Source organism: Diplotaxodon limnothrissa, linkage group LG20 (genome assembly GCF_057381915.1).
Source record: "Diplotaxodon limnothrissa isolate DT_005_m linkage group LG20, D_limnothrissa_male_GT1.1, whole genome shotgun sequence".
In the NCBI taxonomy this organism is placed as follows: Eukaryota; Metazoa; Chordata; class Actinopteri; order Cichliformes; family Cichlidae; genus Diplotaxodon; species Diplotaxodon limnothrissa.
In genome coordinates this window covers 15,860,033-15,880,482 of record NC_140615.1, presented here as the reverse complement: position 1 = coordinate 15,880,482, position 20,450 = coordinate 15,860,033, and the positions used below count along the sequence as shown (strand labels likewise).

Below are 20,450 nucleotides of genomic sequence, written 5' to 3'. Positions count from 1 at the left end.
GGGCCTGGATCTCCTCCATGCCTGCATCATGTCCTGGGAAGCAGGGCTTTGGGTCCCCACACCTACTATTAGATAGTTACATGGAGAAACCTTCTGAATACAAGTGCACTCGCGCACACGGGTGTTCACAGACACACACTATCTTCCTTGCCTGCTGCCTCTAAGCATATCGACCATTGACGGTCTTGTGTGCTGCTCAGTAGGCATCTAGGTTGTTGCTTTGGTTTCCTTACCATGTTGTTCTCTTTACTTGTTTTCTTTTAGTCTCCAGCTGATTTTTAGTGTCTTTTCGCTCTGTACCTCTTAACCTGTTTTTCTTTCCTTCTCCGTTTCCTGAACTTCTCTTGACAAAGTCTTTCCCTTTCCTATCCACCAGTCATGTCTGTTCCAATTGTAATAAGTAAAAAAAAAAAAAAAAATCAAATAAATACTAAAGATCAAACAAGTGGAACAGTGTGGTAAAGCCATAATGATCCACTTGGGAAAATAAAATCTGTTGGGTATTTTTATTGGCCTTCAGTTCTGATTATACAGTGCTGTATGGGACAGGCAAAAAAGGGGGGAAGTATTATTAGCATTATTATTATTATTATGTGTAAGATATGACACTTCAGGTATAAGCCACCACTGAGTAACTTTGTTCTTCATACCTGTAATGCTATACTGCCCTCTACTGAAACTAAACTGAAACCACAATAGAAAACAGACAGTTACTTTTATTTTTTTATTGAAATGTTTTTTTTCTTGAAATCAGATGACAGAAGTAATAAAAAAACAAAGATAAACAAAACAGTGTAAATGATTAGGATCATTATGAAATGAAGAGAGTAACATTGCACAATATACCCATATTTGTTGTGAATACATGACACAAAAACCTACAGAAAGACAAATACACCCATGTAAAGTGACTGTAACTAGCTTTTAACCATAAACCCCTGTACTTATGAACCTGATCTTGACTTTGTCACACACGTCTGTTCCCACTGACAATTCAGTGATAAGTAAAATAAAGTGTTATTAAATGTGAAAGGAATCTTGGACTGAAATCTTCTAAACTCTTTGTTAATTAGCATTTCCTTTCCAAACATTCTGACACAGGACGTGTCAGATAAAAACCTTGAATTAAAGTTATACTCAATAATAAAAAAACATTTCATCCTTACTGAAATGAGCAGACACCGCTTCAGCGTAACAAACAAATGTTGCAATGTTGTTATGTTAAGTATGAACTGCTTCCTGTACTTGTATTTTATTTTGTTTGCCTTTCATTCTAAATGTGGTTTAAGTTATTACAAACACCACAGGTCATTGAACAGATAATATCCACAAGCGCCACTTCCAACATAACATTTGTGCATTTCCTAAAGCTTACTTACATTTGAATCACAAATGCATTTTACGTGCAACCACACTTGCAAACACATTTGTTTTCATTGCATAGTGAAAGTATCAAAGTAATCCACAATGAAAGAATATTACTCTTATTGTTACTTCTTACAGACTCTAGTTTTGCTATTGTCCTGTAGAGGCCGCCATACAAAATAAAGCTGCCTTGTATTGAAATGCATTTTAACTGCAATACACATCAGATGCACCAAAACACTTTTAAGATGTTATATGACAAATTTTCACTTTGTGCATATATTATAAACAGTTGAAGGGATCTACATGGCTGTCATACTAGGGTGGTCAGGGTCAAAGGTCATGATCTCCATGTGGATCAGACCTGATTGGAAAGAAAGAAAGGAAAGCAGTGTTAAAAAAATATGACTGAAATTTGGATAGTATTAGAATTCTGTTCATTTTACACACACACACACACACACACACACACACACACACACACACACACACACAGTACTCATAAATTATGTCTTCACATGTTGGCAACGTTTCCATCATCTCCATTCTCCAACATAACACCTGCACTTACTCTTCCACTCGCCAATAGCGAGCTCCAGGCTCTCGAAGGAGTCATCATAGGGCTGAGAGTCTGGTTCGCAGTCTGGGTCGTGATATTCAGCCACGTAAGGGTGGGACAATCCCTGCTTAGCTGTCAGCCTGGCCTCAGGATCCAGCAGCAACATCCCCTCCAACAGGTCTATAACTGGATGTATCAAGACACAAAACACTTTAAAGCAGATTTTTTTTAATTCAAAGATTCACTGCAGTAAAATCTACTCATCGCACATGTAAAATGTGCGTCACTGGATTCAGCAGCCATACTCTCCATATACACATACTTGAAATATCTGGTTTGAGCTTTAATCTAAGTGGAGTGTGAGGGAACATCTTTGTAAATAAAACTACTCAAGATTTCAGATGTGAATAAAATAAAGCAGCCCACCATCGTCATCCAAGCCTGGAAAAGCTTCCTTGAAGTTTTTCTTCTTTTGTGGAGGGAGACCTCGCACATATGATTGTGCCTGAAACACACATTTGTTTCCCTGTTAGAGCTTTATAAAACAGAAAAGATCAGCAGCAACAGCCAAACTAAAATCTCTGCAACACATGGAGAGTGTAAAAAGTAAGGCACGCAGACAAAGCCCTTCCAGAAACAACTGTTGCAGCTCCACAGCCTTTTAAAAACACCTGACTGCAAAACTCACATCTTTACTCTGCATCTTCTGCACCAGGGAGGAGTCTGGAGTCCCTGTTAGACGGAGGATCTTCTTCAGCTGATCGATACCTGAACAAGCTCGTTAAGAAAGGCTGAGAATATTCAACATGCACGAGGTAGATCTGTTGGCAGAGTATGCTTGCCAGCATTAGCTGAAAGCACTTTCAAATAAATACGGCTTCAAAACACTAACATGGTGCTAGTGAAGCTTTAAAATACAAAGTCCAAAACGAATGGTCAATAGCACGATGGCCGCATCAATCCTTTATGTACAGTAGATCATTTATCTATGGTAAAAACCCAGTTACCTTAAAGACTTCCTATTGTGTCCAGTTCTCTGGGAGCTTTTCATTAAAATCTTTAAGGTAAGTATTAAAGCTTGCTATGTTCTTAGAAGGGAGGCCAGATTTCATCATCACATACTCAAGAGTTCAGTGCTGTCCTACCTCAAAAAGGACTGTTAAAAAAATATATCATTGTTGTTCCCGTCTTGTCTTTTCTTCCCTTATCATCATTATTATTATTACTACCTTATTAAAAGTTTTAGCATTACACTTGAGTGATGGATTTAATAGATAGAAAACTGACTAAATATTCCTGCAAACATCACCAACTCTTGAGTCAAGATTGGGGCAATGACATAATATAGACGTAGATTTTAGCGATAACCTACTCTCAGCTTTCTGGTCATCGAGACACCAGGAATAACAAACTTTTACAGTGCTTCACCTGACTTTTTTTTTTTATTTCCTTAACATTCAAATAAAAAGAAATCACGCTGGGTTGTGTCTCCCATAACTGAGCATACAGTTTCATTAAAATGTGTGTGGATACTGTCCTGTCCTCGGAAAAGCACCTGGCCAGTGATCATTTCAGCCAGTATACAGGCAGCTGACCAGACATCCACTGCAGAGGAGAAGAGTTCAAAAAAGGACCTGAGTATTAGCACATTGTAGCATGTTGCAACAGTCTGTTTATATCTTAAACAAATAACTATTTGCTTTGAAGGTAAACAACATTATTACCTGTCTGGCTGTAGTGCATCCAGTTAAATATGACCTCTGGTGCTCTGTACCACCGTGTTACAACGTAACCAGTCATTTCACTCTCTGTATGTCTTGCCAGGCCAAAATCCAGAATCTGAGATCAAAGATATTTTGTTGCATCTTCATCTACAGTTAAAATGAAATGCTTTGCCTATTTTAAGCATGAATGAGAGGATGGTAAAATTATTTAAAGATCAAAAATCTAACTGCTACATCTTTTTTTATTTTAACTCCTGATTTTGACTGTATACTGCTTTTTTCTTTCATCTTACCTTTAATTCACAGTTCTCATTCACAGCGAGATTACCAGGCTTCAGATCCTACAAGACATTAAGTCATTAAGTCAGTGTATTACAACCTTAGAAAAATGAGCAGTTAATACAAAAAATAATACAGAAAAACCCAAACAGTTCAACATGTTGGGAAATAACATTCTGAATGGCTTCTTTACTTAGAGATAAAGGAATGTTTGCATCCTTTTTGGGTATTTCTCTCATTTATCTAAGATATAACTCCTTGTTTCCTCCATTGGCCTGTTGTGACCTGGAAATCAGTCAAGTCGGTGTGTGGTCATTAAAGATGTTCAAAGAGAAGGCAAATGTTAAAGGAGGAGCTATAAAAAAGGATGCACAGGGATGGGAAAGAGGCCATGTTTGTATCAGGTAATGTTTCTTCTGTTTAGTGGGTCATTCCAAGAGCTGTGTACAACTTGTACTTACAGTTTTACCTTAATGCTGGTAAAAAGCAATGACATCTCAGAATTGTCTACTTTTCATTTTCAGGCATGTGGAAGAAAATTATTTCTGAAACACTGCCAAAACACAGAGCTCTCAGGACGATGTTTTTAAATGTAAACACAAAAACCGATCACATGTTGCCTTGCAAGACTATTTGCATGAAATGAGTTACTAATCCCTCTTTTATTACTCTTAATTATTTTGCTCCATTTATTTTTATGTAAACACAATTGTACATTAATACTTTGGGTTAGGTAGCTTCATTTTGAATGCCTTTGAGCATATTTTAAAATGAACCTGAATTATTAGATTCCTCAAAGACAGTAGGCCTCAAAAATGAAAAATGTGCATTTTCTTTCAGTCTGGCATGAAAGTTGAATGAAAATGGCAAAATAGTATTTTTCCTCATTTTAAGTCTAAGAATTTCATGTTAAAAAAATATTAATACAATCCAACTTTATCTATCCATCCATTCGCTTCCGCTTAACCTTTCCAGGATCACGGGGCGCTGGAGCCTATCCCAACTGTCATAGGGCGAGAGGCAGGGTACACCCTGGAGAGGATGCTAATATGTTGCAGGGCTAACACATAGAGACAACCATTCGCACTCACTCATTAACTCATAGATTCACACCTATGGGCAATTTAGATTGGCCAATTAACCTATCCCCACTAACTGCATGTGTCTGGACTGTGGGAAGAAGCCGAAGTACCCAAGGAGAACACGGGCAGAACATGCAAACTGCACACAGAAAGACCCCGGGCTGATGGTGGAATTGAACTCGGGACCTTCTTGCTGTGCAGCAACAGTGCTAACCACCTTGCTGATTCAACTTTGTACCATTCAGAAATTTCGACTGGTTATCTTTTTTTAATGTGAAGTTTGTGCTCTAATGCCATTATCTATGTCTAATATCTGGACTACAGCTTTAAGGCTAACTGTGCCTGTGTGACAAAGTATAAATATGCCAAAATCACTTCACTGGACCATTTTCAGAAACATAAAGTCTCATTTTGCCCAATGTACCCAATGTAAATGCAAAATTGAGGACTGGAGTCAACTGAAGTAGATCAGTGTGAAAAGGGTTACTAAGCTCTTCTTGAAACTATTTTCACACATGCACTCCAGCCCTAAACTTTTCTACACTTTACCCGACCCAATAGCACAGTAATTGTCCAGTCCTGCAGTGTGATAGAAGGGATAACTGTGAAAAATATCTGGATCTACCAGTGGAGAATACTTTGAAACATCCAAGGAGATGCAGGCCACTGTCATCTCAGTAAAAAGTCCTGAAAGATCTGAAAATAGGTTAGGAATTGTCATGAAGTCTACTCCCATGCGACTTTTTAAAATATTTTTTGATTCAGACACTGCTGTCAATAAAAAATGAGGTGTAATGTGTTAAAAAGTGCTAGGACCAATTCTGTTTACATTATACATGCTTCCCTTAGGCAGTATCATTAGAAGACATAGCATACATTTTCACTGCTATGCAGATGACACCCAGCTCTATCTGTCCATGAAGCCAGATAACACACACCAATTAGTTAAACTGCAGGAATGTCTTAAAGACATAAAGACCTGGATGGCCGCTAACTTTCTGCTTCTTAATTCAGATAAAACTGAGGTTATTGTACTCGGCCCTGAAAAGCCTAGAAATATGGTATCTAACCAGATTCTTACTCTGGATGGCATTACCTTGGCCTCCAGTAATGCTGTGAGGAACCTTGGAGTCATTTTTGACCAGGACATGTCCTTCAATGCACATATTAAACAAATATGTAAGACTGCGTTCTTCCATTTGCGCAACATCTCTAAAATTAGAAATATCCTGTCTCAGAGTGACGCTGAAAAACTAGTTCATGCTTTTATTACTTCCAGGCTGGACTACTGTAATTCATTATTATCAATATGTCCAAAAAACTCACTGAAAAGCCTTCAGCTAATCCAAAATGCTGCAGCAAGAGTCCTGACAGGGACTAGAAAGAGAGAGCAGATTTCTCCTGTTTTGGCTTCCCTTCATTGGCTTCCTGTTAAATCCAGAATTGAATTCAAAATCCTGCTCCTCACATACAAGGTCTTAAATAATCAGGCCCCATCTTATCTCAATGACCTTGTAGTACCATATCACCTTATTAGAGCACTTCGCTCTCGCTCTGCAGGCCCACTTGTTGTTCCTAGAGTATTTAAAAGTAGAATGGGAGGCAGAGCCTTCAGTTTTCAGGCCCCTCTTCTGTGGAACCAGCTTCCAGTTTGGATTCGGGAGACAGACACTATCTCTACTTTTAAGATTAGGCTTAAAACTTTCCTTTTTGCTAAAGCATATAGTTAGGGCTGGACCAGGTGACCCTGAATCCTCCCTTAGTTATGCTGCAATAGACGTAGGCTGCCGGGGGATTCCCATGATGCATTGAGTTTTTCCTTTCCAGTCACCTTTCTCACTCACTATGTATTAATAGACCTCTCTGCATTGAATCATATCTGTTATTAACCTCTGTCTCTCTTCCACAGCATGTCTTTTATCCTGTCTTCCTTCTCTCACCCCAACCGGTCGCAGCAGATGGCCCCGCCCCTCCCTGAGCCTGGTTCTGCCGGAGGTTTCTTCCTGTTAAAAGGGAGTTTTTCCTTCCCACTGTTGCCAAAGTGCTTGGTCATAGGGGGGTCATATGATTGTTGGGTTTTTCTCTGTATCTATGAAGCGCCTTGAGGCGACTTTTGTTGTGATTTGGCGCTATATAAATAAAATAAAATTGAATTGAATTGAATTAAAAACAAGTAGAAAGGCTGAGTTGTTAGACCACATACTACATGGGTGCTAACACTATGAGCAATGAGTCCTAAGTTTCATTATGCTGGCTGCAGGTCTCTGTCCTCTTTGCTAAAAAAAAAAGAAACAAAACAAAAACAAAAAAACAATGACACTGACCCAGGTAAGGTAGTTTCTGCTGAATATTTCCAATCTGTATGCTAAGCTAACTAAACTGTTAGCTAGCTCAAACGTCATACTGGTCCAGCATGAAGGTAAAAAAGTAGATTTCCCAAAATGCCAAACTATTCTTCTAACAGCACTTTAGAGGCAAACATGATTCTGAGTGAGAATGCGGTAAGTCTGGTAAAATTCAGTAATGTTCATATACCCACCCGATGAATGATCCCTGCAGAGTGAATGTACTGTGAAGAAAGAGAAGAAACTGTTTACACCCACAGTATAACACAGCATGTGTCATGTTTAATATAGCAGGCAGTTGCACAGGTTTACTACTCTGTAAACAAAGCCTCCACCCGCACCAGCAAACCCAGTTGCTGTGATGTCACAGAAGCACTGATAACAAGAAGAAAACATCTTGCGATCAAAGATTCTGGCAGTTAAATTCAAAGACACAAAGCTGGCATTGTTTCCCACTTTGAAACCAGAATTCCATACAGTATCCTGGTTACACATTGACGAGCATTACATGAGAAGCATATGTAAAGCTAACTCAGTCTAGCATCCATTAACTGAACAGGCTGGGTGTGCTCTGAGTATTTAAAATAAACACAGTTTACATTTAAATAATATAGACTGAATTTAGAACAACTTAGTAAGTCCAGAGAACTGATTCCCCAATCTTAATTTGCAAGATTTATTTCAGTTTGTGTCGCAAAGAATAAAGATTTAACAAAGGTTTAACAAATATGCCAGACACCATATTTATATACAGTCCTCCATTTTCAGTGGTGATTGGAAAGTTTTCTGACAAGTAGTTCATGGCCAGGTGAGGCCGATTAAGCAGATAAAAGGTCTGGATTTGATTTGGTAGCTGTTCACTGGACTTAGGCTGAACACAGTAAACCTGTCAGAGAAACATTGAAAAACAACAATCTGGTTCATTCTTAAAACGTAGGAAACCACTCAGCTCAGTGACAGCAAAAGGCCCGAGAGGACGATGACAACCACGGTCTGAAGACGTAGAGACTGGTCATGTTTCTCAGTAAATATCTGAGAATACAGACTTGAGCGAATACATTCATTTCGTCATGTTAGGAAGCTGTCTTTCGTTTTCACTCTGCATGTTTCACCTTGTGCTGCTGCTGCAGTATTTTATTACCTTAAAGCACTATCGCCTCACAACAAGAAGATTCATGCTTTAAACTGGAGCTTACACATCCTCTCTGTGCTTGTGCGAATTTCCTGCAGGGACTCTGGGTTAATCCGACAGATCTCAGGCATGTATGCTGGTCTAATTAGCAATTCTAAATTGGCCGTGGATCTGAGGCAGATAGAGTGTTTGAAGTGTTTAGCCTAAAGCACTTTGACTGGAAAGAAGTACTAGAAAAGCAATATATAAATGTCAGTCTATTCTATTCCATATACTCTAAGATCCAGCAATTAATTCTTGTCCTCTGTGAGCGACATGAGTCTGAAACCTCTCCATCGACCAAAAATTATGCAACGTATCAGAGTCCAACTGTAGTGTCAAGAGGACATCCTGGTTTTCCTTTTGATGCCACATTTTAGGGGGTTGGTGTAACAGAGCACGTCGACTTTCGTTTAAAAATCATGAGCATTGCAGCTTCCACATTTCATGGCTACAAGGAAGGTTAGCTGATGGTTTCTTCAACCTTAGGTTCTTATCTTCAGTAGTATTTCAGCTTGTACAGTAATTTTAACTCTTTCAAAACAAAACTTTTATACAATGTCTCTTATAGTGGACAGCAGAACTTACTAACTCCTATTTGTGAGTGAGACAGATGTATAGCCGTCTGGGGATGATGTTGAGGAGGGCCAGAGCAAGAAGGTGAAAGCTCAAAGGACAAACCAGCTTTCAGGGAGACTGAGCAGGGATAAAGTGACTGCACCCAGCGCCCATTGTGGATGAGAAGCAATTTGTGAGCAAGGACAAGAAAACAGAACAACACTAGCAACAACCACAAAGACCGCAGGCAGTCTGATTACATCAGGCAGTAGTTATGCAACCACGTTGCCTGGTTAATTAAATAATAATAATAATAATAATAATAATAATAGTTCTTCAAGATTTGGCAGTCGATCAAAGTGACCAATCGTCTTAACGTCCTTGATAAGGGTAAAAAGAATAATGTCTGCAGGGGAGTCAAACTTACTGCTGTCAGGTGAAGTTATGGAGGAGTAGCAGGGTGAAAGCTGTACCTCTCCTTTCTTTATCAATTCAATGTTAAACCTACTATAATTGAGTTTTTAACATGAAAACAGAACAACACTGCTTGCAACTAGCAAAACACTAATTAGACAATCTGGCTTTTAAAAAGTCACAGCATACAAACCACAGGGAGGCGCTCATCTCTGAAAGCACATATGTTCACATCTATGGCATGACTTGGATCCAGATATACTGGGTCCTAGTTATAGACAATACAATAAGTTGAGGCAGATTCTTCAAGATTACCCATATGGAAAAGAAATAGTAAAAACTTATAAAAGACTTGCATAAGATGTGGCCTACTTCATATAGCAGGGCTCTAGAGTGCGACCAATTTGGTCGCAAATGCGACCAAATTTTTCAGTGGTGCGACTAAAAATAAATATTTGGTCGCACAGGTGCGACCAACTGTTCCGGTAACAAAAAAAAAAATCTCTGTAACTCTCCGTGTGGTCAACAACAGACACACATTATGCCCCTATCGTGGACTAAACCAATCAGAGATAGTCAGGGGCGGGACCTCTCTGATTGGCCGTGGTCCAGTTGAAAGTGCAGGTGGAAGAGAGAGGTGAGTAGCTTGAATAAAGCGATATCAATTCATTAACGGATTCCACACAAAGACCTAAACACGGAGCGGACCCAACACATCAGAATCAGCTTCGTCTTTCTCGGCTTTCTCACCCGACGGCCTGAACACGGACACGCTGTCGGAGCTTAGCGATTCTTCGGGTCCGCGCTGTGTTTACGTCTTTTTGCGCTGATTCTGAGCTGCAGGTTTTGCCTCTCTCCAACCAAAATTCACCGAGCCTGCAGCAAAAGAAGCAGCAAACTGCGCTTCACATTTGATCAATGTCGTCATGAATTCCCTCTGACTTTTGCTGTTTTGCTTCCACCACGATAAAAATCACACTTCCTGCACAGCTCTCTCTCTCTCTGTACTTCAGGAACAGTTTCCCGTCTCAAATCTGTTTTCTGCATTATTCATTCGCTTATTACCCACCAGTCTAGCGTTGTTTACAGCGCTTTTTCTTTTTTCACTTAAATGACCTCGGACAAGAAAGCCTAATTTCTGCTGTTCAATACTGAAGAAATTTAAATTTCTTAAAATTATGCAAAATTGCAGAATATTTTTAAGGTTATCTGCTATAAAAAGCCAGACCAGGAAAATCTCCTTCATGTTTTCCTGTGTTTTATTCTCAGTTACTTTCACACAAAGGCATCTGCTGTGATTTTCACAATTCTGATGAAGTCTCATGTGTATCAGTACTGATAAATGATCAGAATTTATTTAACCAGGACTTTTCCTGGTTAAATAAAGGTTAATAAATAAATAAATAGAATTATAATATTTCTGACTGTCTGAGGCTAAATTGAATCAAATCAGGACTTTGAGAACCGGAATTGAATGGATTATAGAAATCAGTGATGATACTCAGCCCTAGTGAGCAGCCTAGGCCTGAGAGAAGTGGATGTACTGTAGCTGTGGGTAATAAGAAAAGATCAAAAGAACTATTGATAACTTTTTTGTTAAGTTAAGGCCTGATCTGTCTGAAATTCATAGCCAGTGCTCTGACACGGTGCCATCAATATTTGAATGCTGAAAAAGCACAGTGTATCCAGAAAACACATTATATGCTGCAGTAAATGCACTGCCCAAGTGTCCCCTCTCCCCACGGCCTTTCAGCAGCAGACAGCAGCAAACAGGTCGTCAGAGGAGGCCAAGATGATGATTAAGTTTTTAACATTTTCTACAATATTGACAAAGCACTTTAAGCACAAGTTTGTTAGTTAATAATTTAGAAATTAATATTGTCTGTATGGACTTCCCCCCCCAAAGAAAGTGCACATGTAAAACTGCGGTGTTAAGCGATGCGGTTGAAAAATTTGAGTGCGCCTAACTTTTGTGCCGGTACGCCTAAATTTTTAAAGTTAGGCGTACCGGTGCGCCCATGTCAAAAAGTTAGTCTAGAGCCCTGTATAGGGAATCATATAAGGCTTATATGATTTACTCATGAGAGTGGCCACTTTCTCATTACTTTCATATATTGTTTTAGTAAGTATCCAAAACATACAAGTTTCATTTATATAATTTTTCAAAGGATCTTATATCTGTTTTCACTCTTGTATGCTTTTCATACAGGTTTCACACAAGACAGATACAAACTTTATAAGATTTGTATATATCTTTTCCATAGGCAAATAGCCATTTTCAACCTGCCGTCATGATTTTACTAAGAATTGACGTCAGCATGGAAAGAAGTGCACCTCAAAAAGGAGCACCTCACATCTCACCTTTCCACAAGGGTTACACAACACTGGCACTGTCACTGCTTTCATCCCTCGCTGCTTAACTGAGAGCGAGATGACGCTCCAGCAAACACTTTCAGCTCAATGTATCACACTTAAACAGCCTCCCCACTGAGAAAATGTTATAGTCTTCATTAAGCCACTGATAATAATGAAGGAAGCACTCACCTTCAAGCCTCTTAGAAGCTGGTAGAACAGGTATGTGACGATGCGATTGCTTAATCTCTTGGTCTTCATAATGTGGCCCAGATCCTGGGCTACGAAGGGCATTACCATATAACTAGAGGGAAAAGAACAAGAGTGAGAGGCCAGCAGCGGTTTACAAACAGACAAACACACAGACAATGTAAACCAGCATGTGGGGGGTGTGGCACATTTACCACTGTGTCGCGCCCCCGCTTCCTGAAACAAATGTGTTTAGAAATGTGGAAACTGAAATGAACAGCAGTGACTTTGCAAAGTGAAATGTTTTTAAATTTTCCTGGCACTGTTTTTTTTAGTTTCAGTTCATGCTTGGATGTTACTGTTATCTCATGACCTCAGGATCTGTGTCTTTTGCCCACCTTCGTCCCGTCTCTGAGTGAGTGTCTTTGTCCCCCTGTGTATGCTGTATAGTCATAGCCTTCATGTCTCAGTGTTTGCCGTGTTGTGGTTATTCCCTGTCTGTGGCGGAGCACAGTCCGCAGTGCCGCTGCAGGGAGATGGATGCACCTCGCCGGCAAAAAAGGCTGTGCTATCTGTCAGAATGATGTTGTTGTTGTTGTGGTGTATGTGTCAGCTGTGAGCTGTGGAGCTGTAGCCGAGTGTGTGAACAGCAACCAGAAGAAAAAAAAGTGTGAAATGCTCAAAAGCATGAAAGTGTGGTCATCGGGTCTGTTGTGGTATTGCTACACTGTCACTCTTAGCAGGTTTTCTCTTGTCTGTTCATCAGACAGACAGACAGACAGCAGTCAGTAAACAGGTGCTGTCAGTTAAATGTAGTGAGATTTGGAACAGTACTGCAGCTGTAACTCATGTGTGTATGTTATATGTTTTTATTTATCTGTTGTTTTGCATTTCATTGTATTATTTTGTGTATTTTTTGTCAGGACTACATTGTTTTACATTGTCTTATGGTTTGCTCAAATTTTTATTTATTGTTTTTGAGATGAAAGGTAGCCTCCTGGCTAAGTCTGGCATATTTACATTGATACATGTTCAATAATACGCAAAGTTTTTAAGCAGAGGTTTGCTCTCTGTTCATTGTCCTGCATTCATTATCTTCACCTGTCGTTAACTGCTTTCAGCTGCGTCTTCTCTTTTGCATCAACTTTGGCCATTGGCTGCTTTTTCGCATATTTTCAGTCCAGTCCTTATAAGTGACTGGACTGAAAATGAGCACAAAAGCAGAGGAATGCTTTTTTGTTCGTTAAGTCACCTATGAGCCATTCAGGCATTAAAAAAAGTCACCTATCTCAAACCAGGATGAATTAGTATTGTGTCTACACATAACAGACAACTGAGCAAAGAACTCATTTTAAATTGTTATAGGAACTAGCAGCCTGTCACAAAGTGCATTATATGCTCTAATGTTTTAGTTGAGCTAAGTTGGCTTACACAGTTTAACAGGCATAAAATAGTATTTCTGCACTCACATTCCCAAAGAGCCTTTAGCTGAAATCCTGACATGACGTGCAGTAAGTCCTTAAAGTTTTGAGGAAACTGAACAAGTGGAGGACAAAGGACAAAGTATCTGAAAGCGATGTTGTAGGGGAAAAAAAACACCAGCAAAGACCTGACACAGTACCTAAGAGATGGTGTTGTTTGAATTGTTGGACTAGAGCACTGTGAGGGATCATTTTGACAGAGAGCTGAACGAAAGGCAGCCAATGTACAAAGAAGAGCTTTGAATGCCCTTCAAGAAGCCTGGAGAACTATTCCTGAAGACGACTAAAAGAAAGCTTATCTAAGAGAGGTCAGGCTGTAAATGCTGAGTTATTTTCATGTCTGTTGATTAATAGGCCCATGCTCTGATTTCCTCTACACAGCTGTGTCTGCTTTAAATCTGCTTCTGTCTGAGAGCCTGAAGATCCTGGCCATTTAATATTATTTTTCCAGTCCCATCCTTGCATACTGAGAAGTACCCACACTCTCTGAATGATATTATGTACTGTAGATGATGAAACACACAAATTGATAGCAAAATACACCGAGGGACATTTTCTTAAACTGTTGAAGTTGCGTCTTACACAGTTTGTCACGATGGTGAAGCCCTTTCCAATCTTTACTTCTGACAGACTTGCACTCTTTGGGATTTTTTTTAACAAAGTTGTGTTACTGACCTGTTGCCATGACAGTGTCAGATGTTTTACCCAGTATGTTTTTAACTTTATAGATACATACTTTGCTGAAATGTGTTGCTGAAGTCAAAATCAGGTAATTCTTTCTTTTTACATGCATCAGGTCCCAATCAGCCCAAATAGCAAAGAGAAATTAAAGATGCATGTCATGTAAGAGTTCGGGTCTTAGGAGGTTAATAATCAAAATTACTTACTTTTAGCATCTGATATATTGTGTTTGTATTTTTTTGGGTTTAAAACACAGGGTTTGTAAGTCACTGCATTCTGTTTTTGTTCAAATTAACAGAGCTGAATAGTGCATTTGAAGCTTTTTACATGTGGAGACACAGTTGGACAACTGCTAAAAAGACAGCCAAAACAAACAAGAATCAGCTTGCCCTCACACTAGCTTTTTTGAACTTTTCACACATCCATCCACACACACGTACATGCACGCGCACACATGCATGCGGGGTCTCAACAAGTTGCAACAACTAGTGGGAGAATGCTACCCCTGACTTTCAACTTACAATGTTTGGAATTTCTCCAGTGTGGGGTCAGGTGTGAAGACATTAAGAAGGCAGATCACCTTTAATGAAAAACACAGTGAGGAAATTAGTAAAACACCAATAGCTCAAGAACAGACTTACAGTGTATGAAACACTTCAGGAGCTCTATATTTGTCAGGGGGTCACATACAGTTCAGTGTTGGTAGTAGGATAGGAGGTAAAATCTACTAGTTCTGGGTTCTGGGTTTTTGTGACTTTGTGACTCCTGTTTTCAAAGCTGTAAATAAAAGTAACATCTTTGTTACAGTGAGTCATTGAACATCAAAGGGATCCAACTTTGAACATCTTTGCACATCTAAAAATAAAGTGTGATGGTTAGAAATTGTTTAAAAAAAGAAGAATCTTGAATTAAAAACAACAACAACAACAAGTGATTCACATTTTTAAACATGTTTCCACATGTCAATGGAAGCAAAGCTGAAACTCATTTAAATGTTTTTCCAAGGAAAATACTGAGCGATGAGGGTTCCACCAATACACAACAGTCTCAGATCATCAAGGCCCACTGATGAGATTATGGGGCTTTTGTTGAAGGGTCAACAAAGTGTGCTTATCCTCAAAATTGACCTTTTTTTCCAGACAGGAGAAAAAAGAGCAAAGGTTATAATTAACTCATGTGTATCTTTCCCAACAGAGTCACTTTGACAGCACTAATTTTATATACTAGAGTTCTTCTAATGACATTCAAATTACAAATTTACAGCTTAGAAAAATGACAAATTCAGATGTTTCTGTCATGCTAGAGTCTGACCTTGCTGTCTGAGTAAGGATTAAGCATAAGCACCTACTGTATGACAGGGATTATAATGCTTAATGTTAATAAATCATCTTATTTTCATTGACTTTTCTTACATTGTCATGCTGTATGTGGCGGAGCAGCCTGAGCTCTCTGTAGGCCCGCGTGGCGTGGATGAGGGACTGAAAAGGCCGGTAGAGCTTCTTGATGGCCACCTTCTCCTTGGTCTTCTGGTCGATGGCAGAGCTAAATGGGACCAACCACAGACTCAGTGATTGAAAACACAGTGGCCATTGTAATCTAGCACTGCTATTAATCTGTACTAATTTCGGTGCTGAATATTCTAATCTAATCTAAAAAAATCAGTGAGCTGATAAAGTCATTGAACTAATAGAGTCATACATTGACACAATAACAAATACAATACATATATATCACATGGCTGACCAATCCATTCATTAACTAAACACTGATAAGTATTGCTGCTCTTTGGAAATGTGCTCTGAATGAGCCATGAAAATTTCCCAAACATAGAGATGAATGTTTGGTCCATATGTTGCTCATATTTGCAGTTTCCTATGCAGGACATCTGGTTTTGACTGACTGCGCTTGCCTCAAATCCACTGCAGGTCTGCCTTATATATGCCAGCGGTAGGGTGTGTTGGGATATTTGGGCCACATGTGGTCCAAATAACACTTACCAGCGCTGTACTGCACTGTAAATGCCTAAAAAATAACCCAGAATAGGTCCAACCCTAACATAACTATCTTGTTTCATAATGTTACTTTATGTTACATTACATTATGTTATTTTACATTATGTTATCTTACATCAGGTCATGTTACGTAATGCAACATTACATTGTTACGATGCATTGCATTAGCTTACATTATGTTATGTTGCCTTTGATTATGTGACCTATTTATCTGTAAAGCCAGAAATGCAGCGTTCGAAAAGTATTCACGTATTCTGCAACACTAACGAAAATCTTTATGATAATATCAGTAATACGATTCTGTCTGTCAGTAGCTTATCATTAGGCAGAGCCACGTCTGGGATATCCTGGATTCCTGCAGGCTGGGTTCTTCTGTGTTAGTGGAGAGATTCTTGTCATATCAGAGAACCTGCATTGACTTGCTGAGTGGCCTCAGGCGGACAATTGTGTTTCTGTTAACAGAAACAGATGAAAGCCAGCTAGACCCATTCAGGGAGCGAAATGAATTTCCAAGAAATTCAGAAACCTTAGTGAAAAACATTTCAAGACGATCATTTAAATATATTCAGACTAAGCAGAGAGGAATGAAGCCACACTAAGCCGTTTTTAAAACGCAACATTACCTAATGGAAAATCATTATATTACCACACACTTTAACATGTTTACCAGTTTTCCAAATCCTTTATGATTGTTGAAGTTGGGTCTTTTTGTTATTTTTGTTGTTGTTGTTTTTACATTTTGTGTTTAAAACGCCATAATAAATACTTCCCTAGAGGGGATGAATTCGTTGTTGGTACTAAACCACGTCAAATAATAGTTTAATATGTTTAGCCTTTTAGGGCAGTTTTAAACTTAATCGTAGGCCACCAAAAGACAACCAAAAAACACAACAAAAACAACTTTATAGTTTTCTGTACACAGTAGGGAAAGGAGCGATACAAATTATGTCTGCACTGTCGCCATCGCCCAGGTAAACTCACCACACTGTCCCGTAAGCTCCGGAGCCGATGGCCTGCAGGTTCGCGTATCTATGCGGGACGTCCCACGTCGTTTTCTGGATCTCCATTCTGTGGAAACCCGGTCTCACCGGGGAATCCTTCACTGGAGACTCCATGACGCTGGGTTTTTTTTTGTTCTCCAATCGGGTTTTGACCAAGAAAGTTCTTTACAGCCTCGGTCTTGCAACCTGACAGGTGAGCTCTAGGGTAGGATCCGCATAGAGACACGCCCACGCGTCCTAGTAGCCTGCCCCCGGTCACGTGAGCAGCTGAATCGAGGGTTATCGGCTCGTGCCTGACCTGTAAAACCACATATACCTTTTCAGCCGAGCCAAAGCTGAATATTATTTTTCCAGTCCCATCTTTGCTTACTGAGAAGTACTCACACTCTCTGAATGATATTATGTACTGTAGATGATGAAACACACAAATTGATAGCAAAATACACCGAGGGACATTTTCTTAAACTGTTGAAGTTGCGTCTTACACAGTTTGTCACGATGGTGAAGCCCTTTCCAATCTTTACTCCTGACAGACTTGCACTCTTTGGGATTTTTTCAGCCAGCGCATATTGGGAATGGTACAGGCACCGATCGGTTTTCTATCGCCCATTTGCTGGGAGTAAGGGCGCCCTCCGTTTGCGAGGTGCGCCTGCTGCTTGCGGCACAGGGAGGAGAGGGCGGGGGAGTAGCATCTAATAACCAACTCGCAAAATAACACAAAATAAAAACAAAACAACAAACACGAAAACACCAGACATTATGAAACAGACTTATAATTTGCACCGATGTTTTTTCGAAATTCTATACGGGAAAAGTGAGCGCGAGAGCCCTCGGTGCGCCTGCTCGCTGCTGAAGTCAAAGTAAACTTTATTGTCATCTCCGCTACACAAGTCCAGTATATAGAGAGAGGAGACGATGAGGCTCCAGTTACAGCTCTGCAAGTAAACAAATAATAAATATAAGAACAGTAAGAAAATATACCCTTTAGGACTCGGGGTAAAGCGATCAATAACAATTTAAAGTTTATAATTTACAGTTCTATGATTTAAAGTCTCACACACAACCCGTCGAAAGAGGAGGGAGACCTGCTGCTTCCAAGTAGAGCACATTTCATTCATAATGTTGTAAATTATGTATTCATGATTTGAATCCTGGTTTGTGTGAAATCCCAGAAATACACCTTAGACAAAGTGAATCTGTGAACTAAGGTGTAGGTCTATTAGGTTATGTTGTGGTGATCCTCGAGTTGGGGGACTTGTGTTCATACTGGAGTGCAAAATTAAAACCAATGGAAGATGGACAAGAAAAGTTCAAAGCCATCAAGTCCTCAGTTTAGAAAAAAGAGAAAAGAAGAGGAGGAGAAACGAGCAAAAGATACAGGTAAGCAGATGTGTCATTGGATAATGCAGTGGTTCCCAAACGTTTTTTGCTGGGCCCCCCTTTGTTTTACAAGAAAATGTTCTCGCGCCCCGCGTGCACGCGCGCACGCACACATCCTCCAACCACACACACCCATATTTTGCTCCATTGCGGTTTATTTCACACCTCAAACATTTAGTAAACAATTAAGCAAATACATGTAATCTACAATAAATTACAAGTAGTAAGAAAATAAGCTACTAACTATTTTATGCTGCGTCCGCACCTACACAGGTCCACACGTAAACGACGTTTCGAATCACCGAAAACGGAGATTTTTTTTAAACTCTTTTTTTTTGCATTTACATGTGGACGAGGAATACAGTTTGTCACGCAAAGTCAAAGGTATGTGCCTTTTTTCACGTCACACTGTGCGCCACGTTATTGTTTACATGAGATGAATTGCAGAATGGCAGATAGAGACAAAATACTATTAATCTGACTATCTGCAGGTTTTACACGCTTACATACACAAGCAGTTAATGTCCCTCCATTTACAAAGGCAGAGGCGTCACGATGTGATTATTTTACGTGTAGTTGTTTTTTTCCTGTGCAATAATATTCAACATTGCTATCAATACATTTTTCAAAAAATGCCTCTCTGTGCAAAATGGGTTCAAAAACATAAACTGCTGTGGGATACTGTTTGTCCGTGATTTGAACCGGGGGAACAAATCGTGGGATCAGCCTGATATTATTTGTATCCCGCTGTAACTTTACTGTATAAAGAAGTAACATCTCCAAAATGTCAGGAGTAGTTAGTCATTACAAGAAGTGTTTGTGAACTAAAAATCACGAATGTGGGACACTGTTTGTCCGTGATTTAAACAGCCCAGCGCTGTTCCCAACCCAGGGAAAAGCAATTCTGCAGGGGAGACCTACCTCGGCACTTGTGCGGGTGAAACCAAAGGGCTGACATGCTTCACCATATTTTCTAGTCTTTGGCTTAGAATGAAGTTGGTTTGGAAACATATTCAGCGATGCTTCAGCTCCTGCTTTGCGTTTCTGTAGGCGCCCGTGCTAGCAGTGTCCAAGCGTCAGTGTCAATTGTTGATTTGTCCTGTTCTCATTGTATGACGAATTATGATGGCTGTTTGGTAGCCGTTTGCATACAATGCATACTCTCTCTCTCTCTTCATGTGTGTGTGTGTGTGTTTTTGTTGTTGTTGTTTTTTTCTTTTTACTTATGTAAACTGTGCATTAATCAACAGCATTTGTAGCTATAATGTTCGAGTTCCCTTTTGGCTTTTCTGATTCATATGAATATATAGAAGAAATCTGTGCATGGTCCTTGTGTGAAAGGTGGCACCACCAACAAATTCACAGTGGAAACAAGGTATTTATGACGGATTCATGGTGAAGTGTCACAAATCTATGAGGGGCCGTACAAGCCAAAATTCATACTTTCACTCTCACATACATATATTCTTCTTCCATGCACATGTATTGTCACTCTCACATACATATATTTTCACTCTCACATACATGTATTGTCACTCTCACATACATACATTTTCACTCTCACATACATGTATTTTCACTCTCACATACATGTATTGTCACTCTCACATACATATATTTTCACTCTCACATACATGCATTTTCATTTATGCATTCCTACATTTTGCTCTCATTTACATGCATTCAAAATGCATTTAATCTTACAAATAATATATGTATGTAAGAAGAGAATGCATACATATCTGAAGAAAATATATGTATGCAAGATAATAATGTATGTGAATGAAAGAGTATAGTGGAAACGGAAGGAGTTTAATGGAAACGGAAGGCTGGGTGTCTGTACCGCTGTTATTGGCT

At 39.4% G+C, this 20,450-nt stretch overlaps 1 protein-coding gene across 1 annotated transcript; it reads right to left on the bottom strand.

The window, feature by feature from the left end:
- Positions 1-1,667: 1,667 nt before the first annotated feature.
- LOC146610719 (mitogen-activated protein kinase 14A) lies at positions 1,668-17,327 on the bottom strand. The gene is made up of 12 exons (XM_085344520.1): positions 17,194-17,327; positions 15,613-15,742; positions 14,722-14,780; positions 12,042-12,153; positions 7,549-7,578; positions 3,942-3,989; positions 3,649-3,763; positions 3,458-3,529; positions 2,613-2,692; positions 2,351-2,429; positions 1,937-2,110; positions 1,668-1,729 (listed from the first exon to the last, which is right to left on the bottom strand). Exons 1-12 carry the CDS (start codon positions 17,325-17,327, stop codon positions 1,668-1,670), a joined length of 1,095 nt encoding a protein of 364 aa, XP_085200646.1.
- Positions 17,328-20,450: the final 3,123 nt, after the last annotated feature.